The following is a 10,562-nucleotide window of genomic DNA, read 5'->3' as shown; positions in this document are numbered from 1 at the left end:
GGTGGGCTTGGTCTGTCTTCCCTAGTGACACCTGCAGAGACCCCAAAGCAACCCCTCCCCCCACTGTTCTATCGTGAGCTTACGGGAGCAGGGTTCGGACTAGAAGGAGGCTGAACATCAGGGGTGTCCTAAAAGCCAGACCGGTGGCCATCTGCTGCGGATGAATCAGGAAGGTCCTTCCTGAAGGCATTGGAAGGGCTGGGTAACGTTTCAGACTTGTCACTGGATACCCCATGGAGCAGAAGCAGATTGGAACCTGGGATGATGAGGTGTTGGGGACATGGAGATGCTGGAGATGGACGCTGGGAGTGTGGGCAGAAGGAAGAAGGAGGAATACAACAGCAGGGCAGTGACGGTTCTGAATCTGCACCGATTCGGAGAGCACTTGCCACTCTCCTGAGCAGTCACTGTGTGGGAGGGAGTGCTTATCTTTGTGAACTCAACAGATAAGGAAACAGGTTCTTGGAGGTGAGCTTTAAAGAGAATAATGGTTATGACTAAAAATCAGTGCCCTGGACTCTCTAGAATCCAGAGTCTAAATGGAAAAGCTTTGGATTATCTATCTAGAAAAACCTCTATAAGCAATTCTTTTGCAGTCAGAACCGAGAACCACCCACCTAGGCTTTTCTGCCTCCTAAGGCTTAGAACAATTGTTCTGTTGCAGAACGCCATAGGGAAGACTCTTAGCGTGTGCCCAAAGTTAAAAGCTTCTGGAAAGTGGGGGCAGTGTGTACACCTGGAGACAGTACTTAGGAATATCTCATCAGTTTTACTCAACTGTGAAAAGTGAGCATCCAGGAGACCCGTGAGGGTCTTAGATTTTCTTGGAGAAAACCAAGTGCGAACCCATTCCTCACTCAAGACTCGCAGCATGCCTGAAGAGGGCTTTCAAAGCACAGCAAACAAAAGGCATCATCTCTCTCTTTGGAAGCCCAGGCTGCCGGGGAAGCTCCAGATGGCAGAGAAGCCTGGCAAATGAATGTCAAGTTCTTAGTCATCCTTGCCAGGTCACTCTGACTCCATAGCTCGGTAAGGACATCTCCTGGCTATAATATCCAAGGACTCTGGGCAGTCCTGCAGGAGACCTAACTTCTTCCACCATGCGTGGCATCACAAGACTCCATTCCCACTTGGATCATGGAAACCTGTTTTCAGGGAGCGGTCAGCCGAGCTAGGATTCCCACACACTTGAACACATGTGGGACAAACTGAGGCAGAGCTGCTGAGCGCTCCCTGGCACAGAGTTTCTTTGCCTCTCAACAAATCAAATTCTGAAGATTGGTTGGCCCAGCCTTGTTGACTGTTCTAGGACAGTGGCAATGGACCTGTGAAAACACCCTGGGAAACATTTGCCTTATTAAAATAGCCAGGATAACCTTGATTGTTTGTTGTTGTTTGAGACAGGGTTTCTCTGTGTAGCTTTGGAGCCTGTCCTGGAACTCACTCTGTAGACCAGGCTGGCCTTGAACTCACAGAGATCCACCTGCCTCTGCCTCAAAGGCGTGCGCCGCCACCGCCCAGCATGATTGTTAGTTTCACTGGTGGAGAAATTGAGTGTTTCTTAAAAGTTCCTACTTTAGTTGGCCAATGCTTGAATAACAGAGTGGCTTGGATAATGGTCTTTTCTGCTGCTAGACTGAGCCCCAGTAACAGCCCTCAGCGGGCAAAGACATCCCACCACATACCAATGGCTGGCTTTGAAGAAGTCTTGGTAACCTACTTGGAAGCACAGCTGCTTTGCCTTCCTGTACATTCCCTCCTGTGAGGAATGTGTGTCACGAATTCACAGAAGCCTGCTCTTGAAAATCGCAGAGACTGAACCGTCTCCTGAGAGGGAAATAGGTACAATTCGTCTATCCAGAATGTACCGTCTGTTCCAAGACTCCTCCTGATCACTATGCCAGCAGCGACTCCATCCTCATGACTGGTGGAGGAGTGTGGGATGGAGGTGGAGGTTCTAATGTAGGACATGACACAGTGCAGGGACAAAGACCTTAGTGTTCTCCATGATGAGAAACATCACTCACTGAAAGGCTTTCTGAGACAAACACAACATCTCTTTTGCCTGATGCAAACTGAGGCACTGGAAGTCATTGCTTCTAGAAAAATGACACTGTCCTCCTAAGGGTCCCTTTGATTATGCTTTAAGAAAGCACAGAAATAAGCCGGGTGGTGGTGGCGCACACCTTTAATCCCAGCACTTGGGAGGCAGAGGCAGGCGGATCTCTGTAAGTTCGAGGCCAGCCTGGGCTACCAAGTGAGTTCCAAGAAAAGGCACAAAGCTACACAGAGAAACCCTGTCTTGAAAAACCAAAAAAAAAAAAAAAAAAAGCACAGAAATATTAAAAGTAGTATATATCTTTCAGTCATCATCTGTGTCGGGTGGACATCAGCCCCAATTCAGACCTGAGAACATTTGACCTCTCCCAATTCAGAGACTGCTGCTCCATGAATGTGTTTTTAAAAATGTCTGTGCCAGGTTAAAAAAGAAAAAAAAGAAAAGAAAAACTTGCTGGGGCAAGTAGGAGTCAATCTTGAATGCTCCCCCCCTTTTTCCTCCCCATTTGACCTTTAAGGCTCTGGTTTCCAGCAAGGAGTAAATTATTCACATCCGCTCATAGATATCAAATTGGCCCTTTCCAGGTTGCCAGTAGGGTGGGACAGAAGGTGGCTTTGTTCAGAGATGGTAAATAGGCGGAGCCACCGCCTTGTCCAAACAGAACGCAGGTGGGTACCTGTTTTTACTAAACCGTCCCAGAAATGCTCAAAGGCACCTGGTGAAATCTCTGCCCTTCCTCGCTTCTCCTTCCTCCCCACCAGTCAACGCACTTAAGTGCGCTCACAGGACTGGGCAAGGCTCACTGCACTCGACCATGGCTTCTTACATCGCCAAGTCTTTCTATGATCTCAGTGCCATCAGCCTGGATGGTGAGAAGATAGACTTTAACACGTTCCGAGGCAGGGCAGTGCTGATTGAGAATGTCGCATCACTCTGAGGAACAACCACCCGAGACTTCAACCAGCTCAATGAATTGCAATGTCGCTTTCCCAGGCGCCTGGTGGTTCTCGGCTTCCCTTGCAACCAATTTGGACATCAGGTGAGTAGTCCCCTGGGTTCCACCCAAGGAGTTGATTGATGGAGCTTGAGGCAGATAAAGAAGAGGGTGAATGTGTGTTGGAAAATCTGGAATTGAAGGGCATGTCTCATCAGTCTAGGTCTAGGTGAATGTGAAATACCACAGGGAAGTAGATATGCTCTGAGATTAAATATTAAAGGTGTGACTTTTTTTTTTTTACTATCTTTCCAGAATATTCTATGAGGGTTGCTACCAAGTCTCTCCATTCTGTCTTTGCTGGGTTCCATGCAAAGTGATTACTTGTTAAATGAATGAATGGAGAAAATAGAAGGTTTCAAACTAAGATGGCATGGTAGACCATCTTAGGATTCCTGGAATCCCAGAATGGCAGTGTGAGGTGGAGGCTGAGGATTGATGTGAGTTTGAGGCTCCACTGGGCTCCACAGCAAGACCTCATCTCAGAAAACAGCCTGCGAATATGGCTCGGTTGGTAGAGTACTTGCCTAGCATACACGAAACGGTGGGTTCGATCCCAAGCATTGCATAAACCAGGTGTGGAAGCTTGCCTATAATCGCAGCACTTGGGAAATGGAGGCAGGAAGATCAGAAATTAAAGGTAATTCTCTGACTACAGCTAATTTGAGAACAGCCTGGCCTGGAGAAGTTGTCTCAAACAAATAACTGGGGTTAAGCTAAGAAGTACTTGGGAGTCCTTCGTTCTTGCAGCCATGGTTCTCCACTTTAATGGCTGATGCCCTTGAAAGATGCACTTGGTTTTCCGTTGGAGCTTCCTCATCTGTTGATTTTATATAAGTCGACTTAGCTCACAGGTTTATTGTGAGGCTCAAGGAATAAGACACATAAAATTAACTAGAAAGATGTAGTGTGAGAATGCAAAGCGTTTTTATTATTTAAATTAAAGGCTTTGTGTTTTAATCAGCAATTCGGAAAAGGCATATGGGAGAAGGGAAAGGTGTGCAGCATGCATTCGCCTCCTCTGGGCGTCACACGCATCTGCCTGTCTCTGAGTAATGGGTCAAGTTAGTACAGAGCTTCAGCCCATACACTTGAAGCTCTCTTTTGGGGATTCTGTTTCCACTTAGGATTTAACTGTACAAACAAGACAGCTGTCCCTAAGCGGACTGTCTAATTAGAGTCCCCTTAGTCAACTCACAGTGGCAGGAAGTTAAGGAAGGACCAGCTGAGAAGGATGGCTGTGGTAGACCAGAGACCCAGTCAGTCATCACTGTGCTCACAGGGCCTTCCCTCTCAAGTCCCTTTTCAGACTTTGTCTGAAAGGGTGAAACCTCACTGGAGGCACATCACCTCCCCGGAGGTGCGTCTGACCTCACACTTACTTGTGGCTGGCTAGCTGCTGGAGGGAGTCATCTGCACTGAGAGATCAGCAGTCTAATAGAGATCAGCGGGGGCTCAGAAATGGCATGGTGGCCTGGACTGTGTTAATGGTCCCAGTAGGTCAGAGGCAGGCACTTGCAGAGGGAGCTAGCTGACTGAGCCTCGAGAGGCGGGGTGGGAACTGAAGGTTCTCACTGGCATTTGGAATGGGGTAGGGCGAGGGTGGGAGTGGGGAGGGAGAAACAGGAAACAGGTTCTGAGCTAAAGCATTTGTAGCTGAGTGCGGTGCACGAAGACGAGGTTCAGGAGACCTTTGGATGGCAGTTTAGAAATGAAAGGAGTGGTTATGTACCCACAGTCTTTGTCCGTAAGTCTTTAATTGCTTAACAACCGGGCCAAGCCCATTTCCAGGACAGTCACCTTCCATCCTGCTGGTCACTAAGTGGTTCCGTTTAGAGTGTGTCCACCACTGCCACTGACTTGCTCTGCCTTAGTGGAGCAGGAAAACGAAGACTCCCTTTGGATGGAGTCTGTCTTCAAAGTGTCCTCCATGTACATTTTAGTTCTAGGACAAGGAAGGATGAAAGCTAGAAGCTATAAAGGTCACACACCTGGGTCTTACTTTCCCGCTCGACTCACGAACTGCATAGGGCACAGGCAAAGGATGCACTCAACATACACAGAACCAGAAGGGAGCAGAACCAGGGCAAAAGAAGGGGAAAATGGTGGTAAGAAGTGTGTGTGTGTGCGCGCGCGTGCGTGCATGTATGCTTAAGTGCATGCCTGCATGCAATGACTGGGAGAGAGCAAGGCAAAGCAGATGGAGAAGAAACACACGCATGCAACACATGCTTGCACACACGAAGGGAAGAGCGACCCCAGGGAGGAAGGGCTGGAGAAGGAAAGATTTGCACTGGAGGAGCCTTGGTTTCCCCTTCATTTTCTCCTCCTTTGTCTTCTCCTCCAGGAGAACTGTCAGAACGAGGAGATCCTGAACAGCCTCAAGTATGTCCGCCCTGGGGGTGGGTACCAGCCCACCTTCAGTCTTACCCAGAAGTGTGACGTCAACGGGCAGAATGAGCATCCCGTCTTTGCCTACCTGAAAGACAAGCTACCCTACCCTTATGACGACCCGTTCTCCCTCATGACCAATCCCAAGCTCATCATGTGGAGTCCGGTGCGCCGCTCAGATGTGGCCTGGAACTTTGAGAAGTTCCTCATAGGGCCAGAAGGAGAGCCGTTCCGCCGCTACAGCCGCACCTTCCAAACCATCCACATTGAGCCTGACATCAAACGTCTCCTCAAAGTGGCTATCTAGACGTGAGCACTCGGCCTAGGTATCTCCCACTGTTTCCAGTCCCCAGGTATTCCTCAGGGCTCAGCGTACCCCCAGGAGACACTGGGGGACTGAAGCGTCCCCTTCACGGAAGCACCTGGCCTCCCCTGCCTGCCTGCTTCCTTTAGCTCCCTCAACACTCTTGAGTCCACTTGGGGCTCTAAGTCTGGGGTAGGCTCTGGGCCTTCACAGAATGATGGCACCTTCCTAAACCCTTATGGGAGATGTCTGAGAAGTTGTGAATGCCCAGAGCCAGCCTGCTTTAGAGTCCAATAAAGGGCAGGTATGGAAATGAGTGGGTCTTTGTATCTTCCTTTCTAAAAAGTTCAAGTATCTTCTTTGGTTCTGTGTGCGTGTACACGTGTGGAGGTCAGGGGGCAACTCTGGGGAGTTCCTTCTCTCCTTCCACCTTGGCTGCCAGGGATGGAACTCGGGTCCCTGGCCTGCCTTACTTCCTGAGCCATCTTGCTGGTCCCGTGTTTTCTTTCTTGGGAGATGTGGAGGGGTGCAGGAACTGTGTGTGGGGGGGTGGAGGGTCTGGAAACACTAAGGCTTGGTAGAGTGCAGCTCTGATCAAGGGGGTGCCCCGATTACTGTCTGGACTAGGTTGCAATAAACGTGAACTGATCATTTCATGGCTCTTACAGAACCGAGCAAGAGGAGGAAGCAGTAAAGTGGAGTAAAGAGAAAAAAAGGCAGCAGGCCCTTTGGCTGAGTGTCCTGGCTGTTAGCCTACAACCAGGAAGGCATCACATCATTGTGGTTCCTAGAACTATTAAACATTAACTGACAACAAGGGTGTAGAAAGTGGTTACCAGGAACACTGGCGTGATTGCATTTACTTCCTCCATGAGTATGGACACACACATATACACACAACTTTGGAGCACTGGTTCTCAACCTGAGGGCTGTGACCTCTGGGGATCAAACGACCATTTCACAGGGGTTGCATATCAAGTTATCCTCTTCTTGATTACTTTGTTAAATTTAAAATTCTAGAATTACATTGTGTGTGTGTGTGTGTGTGTGTGTGTGTGTGTGTGTGCATATGTGTGCACATGCATGTATATACGTATGTACTGTGGCATGCGGAGGACAGAGGACATCTTGCAGTCTCCCTCCACCATGTGGGTTCCAGGGATTGAGATCCGATCATCTGGCTTGTAAACACAGAAGTTCACGTTCTACCTTTGTTCTTCTCAAGCTCACACCCTCACAAGTCCAGGCACAAGGTAAAAAAATGGAGGTATGAATGAATGATTGGTAGGGACAGAAGAGGACAGAGGCATGGCTGCATTTACATCCTCCATGAGTATGGAAACACACACACACATACCCTTTAGAGCACCGGTTCTCAACCTGTGGGTTATGACCTTTGGGGGTCAAATGACCCTTTCACAGGGGTTGCATATCAGATATTCACACTAAGATTCATAACCGTAGCAAAATTATAGTTTTAAAGTAGCACTGAAAATGATTTTATGGTTGGGGGTCACCACAACATGAGGAACTGTACTAACGGGTCTCAGCATTAGGAAGCTTGAGAAGCACTGCTATAGAGATTGAGTTTATGATCTGCCCACATGACTGGTACTCGCTGTGAGGACACGTATGCCAAATAGCTTTGTCAGGATGCCCAGGTTCCTCCTTCTGTGCAAGCATTCAAGAAGGCCCAACACCACCAGAGCCAGGGACAGTCATGCTCTGCGGAGGAGTCCTTCCTGCTACAGTTTTCCCTTTGGCCACTAGATGGAACATCTCTGTCTTGAAGCACTCAAGGAATGGTTCTCCAAACCAGACACCCTGCTAAAGAATGCCAATACTGCTGATGTTTTTCCCTTTAATCTGCTCCTCATAATCATTTCCCAAGCTCTTGCATCATGTGAGAAGCAAGTGTGGGACTGAGGTGAATGATGCCTGTCTGACCTTCAGCTCAAGCTGTCATTGGCAGTGATTTATGTCAAAGGGGTAACCCGAGTAGTGCAGTCGGAATCCCCAGGCATCCATCTGAGAGACCTCCTGTTAAATTAAGGTTGCCCTCAGCTTGACTCTTGAAAATTCAGCCCTTTGGATTGCCTATCTTAAAGCCAGCAGTTGGGGCATAAATTCTTTTGCAGAAGGGTCATGCTAATTTTAGAGTCGTAATGACCGAGACAAATTCTTTCCCTGATGAAATGGGATAAGGCATTTGTGCAGGGTGCCACTGTGGATTTTTGTTTTCATCATGATTGTGCCCACTATTGTGTCTGTTAACAGACAGTTATCCTGGGTGTCTGGCTAACCTAGAGGTTGGCATTATGTCACTAGCAATTTAGGGTGTGATATGATGGCACAGTGTGCCACATCTTTTCCAGGTGGTTCAAACTCAATGAATAACTTAGGGATTCCAGAAGAATTAGAATTTCAGTATAAATAATTTTACACAGAGTCAGGACGGCAAAAATGGTAGAAGTGGGCTCTTCACTTAGGCAGGGTAATGCTGTTTGCTTCAGACAGGATCTAACTAGTTTTTCTCAGAAGGGGAGAGAGAGGCAGGATGACCTTCCATGGTGTTAAAATCAAAGTAAGGGTTGCTTTTCTTCATTCATCTACCTCACTTGCCCACGCTTTGTCCTCAGAAGTGGCAGCAGATAACATAAAGATTTAATGAGATCACTCACTTTCCTAAATAAACAAAGTCTTTTAATGACATTTTCCCGAGGACACTCAGTGATGAGTGCTGAGTGCTGAGTGCTGAGATAGTGCTGCTCAGTTTACAGGAATGCCGGGATCACTTCCGAGGGCTCGCCACTGAGGAGCCTGGGAGTGACTTGAGGGGACCAAGACATACAGACTGAAATGGGTGGTTATGATTTAATCTTTATAACTATGTCCCACAGCTATATCTTAGGTTAATAAATACTGAACCAAACTCGGGAACTTTCTGATAAACACCATTAACCACTATAATCCAAGATACCAGTAACTGAAGTCAACCATACTGCAGAGTATATATGTATTATTCACAGAGACTCCAAAGGAATTCTCTCTATATAAAGAGAAGATAGCTGGATGGATTAGCCACACCACAACCTATAAGCTATTCTAATAAATCTTTCTTTCTCTCTCTCTCTCTCTCTATATATATATATAGATTAATTCTGTAAGTTCTGTTCATCTAGAGAAGCCCAAAGGCCTTTTGAAGACACTTACAGGCCATTACATGTCAGCAGCCTGGAGGGCTGGGCCAGGGGGTCCTCCAGAAGGTGGTATATGTTTTGAATCCAATATATGTCCAATGTGCAGTACAGTTGCTCCCATAGCCAGGATCCACGGGGCCAGGAATCAAGGGTGGAAAGGGGAACAGGTCCACTCACTATCGCCCCGGGTGACTCACTGGGAAACTTTTTGCTTCCTGTTCCAACAACCTCAAGTTCTACTGGACTACAAGTTTTGGCTCCAGAGCGGGGAGTGCTCCTGCCAGGAGCCACAACAAACATTCCATTGAATGGAAGCTCAGACTTCCCCCAGCCACGCTGGGCTTCTGATACCCTGAAGCCAACAGGCTAACAAGGGAGGGGGTGTGACTGATCCAGATTACCAAGGCGGAAAGTGGATTGCTTCTCTACAATGGAGGTAAGAAACATTATGTCTGAAGTGCAGCTCCTTCAGGGCAGGGGCGCTCGACCTGTGGGTTGAGATTCCTTTGGGGTCACACATCAGATATCCTACACATCAGATATTTACAGTACAATTATTAACAGTAGCAAAATTAGTTATGAAGAAGCAACGAATTCATTTTATGGCTGGGGGTCACCACAGCATGAGGAACTGCATTAAAGGGTCACAGCTTTAGGAAGTTGGAGAACCGCTGCTTTAGGATGTCTGTTGGTGCTACCACATCCTGTGATTAAAGTGAACGGGAAACTCTAACAACCTAATCCAGGCAGGCAGGATGACAGAGGGCACAGACCCTTCAGGAATGAAGGTTCGGGTCACTCCTCCAGAAAAATCCAAGACCTGCTGAGGTGGAAGAAATATAGAATGGTGTCTTAGGGTTTCTATTGCTGTGAAAAGACACCCATAACCACAGCAACTCTTCTGAAGGAAAATATTTAATTGAGGTGGCTCGCTTACATTTTCAGAGGTTCAGGCCTCTGAGAGAGCATGGCAGCATGCAGGCAGACATGGTGCTGGCTACATCTTGATCAGAAGGTAACAGGAACGTGGACTCAGACCCTGGGCAGTATCTTGACCACAGGAATCCTCAAAGCCCGCCCCCACAGTAACATACTTCCTCCAACAAGGCCTCACCTCCTAATAGTGCCACTCCTGAGTTATGGGGGGGGGGGAATTACATTCAACCACCACAAACGGGTAGTAGAGGAAGGTAGTTATAAATAACAGCCATTTGACCAGCTACAGAAATGAGGATTGATTTTTTTTTTTTTTTTGGTTTTTCGAGACAGGGTTTCTCTGTGTAGCTTTGCGCCTTTCCTGGAACTCGCTTTGGAGACCAGGCTGGCCTCGAACTCACAGAGATCCGCCTGCCTCTGCCTCCCGAGTGCTGGGATTAAAGGTGTGCGCCACCACCGCCCGGCTTCAGAAATGAGGATTTTAATTGACATGAGTATTTGTCATATTTTGTTAAGAATTCATTTATACAGATATTTGTTTTCTTTACTCAATTTCTTTATCATATAATGTAACAAGAGTTATCAGTGGCTATCATGTTTAAGATAAAAGATAACAGAATGTCCTTCAAGGAACACTGCCACCAATTCTAAATTTATAATTCATTTTTGGTCGTATGG

The 10,562-nt window shown here is 47.4% G+C and overlaps 1 protein-coding gene across 1 annotated transcript; it reads left to right on the top strand.

Moving 5' to 3' along the window:
- Window positions 1-2,535: 2,535 nt before the first annotated feature.
- Window positions 2,536-6,061, top strand: Gpx2 (glutathione peroxidase 2). Its single transcript, XM_006973173.4, has 2 exons — window positions 2,536-3,098; window positions 5,401-6,061. Exons 1-2 carry the CDS (start codon window positions 2,874-2,876, stop codon window positions 5,749-5,751), a joined length of 576 nt encoding a protein of 191 aa, XP_006973235.2. The 5' UTR covers window positions 2,536-2,873; the 3' UTR covers window positions 5,752-6,061.
- The last annotated feature ends 4,501 nt before the right edge of the window (window positions 6,062-10,562 follow it).

Source organism: Peromyscus maniculatus, chromosome 14 (genome assembly GCF_049852395.1).
Source record: "Peromyscus maniculatus bairdii isolate BWxNUB_F1_BW_parent chromosome 14, HU_Pman_BW_mat_3.1, whole genome shotgun sequence".
NCBI classification, from domain to species: domain Eukaryota; kingdom Metazoa; phylum Chordata; class Mammalia; order Rodentia; family Cricetidae; genus Peromyscus; species Peromyscus maniculatus.
This window is presented reverse-complemented; position numbering and strand designations above follow the sequence as displayed.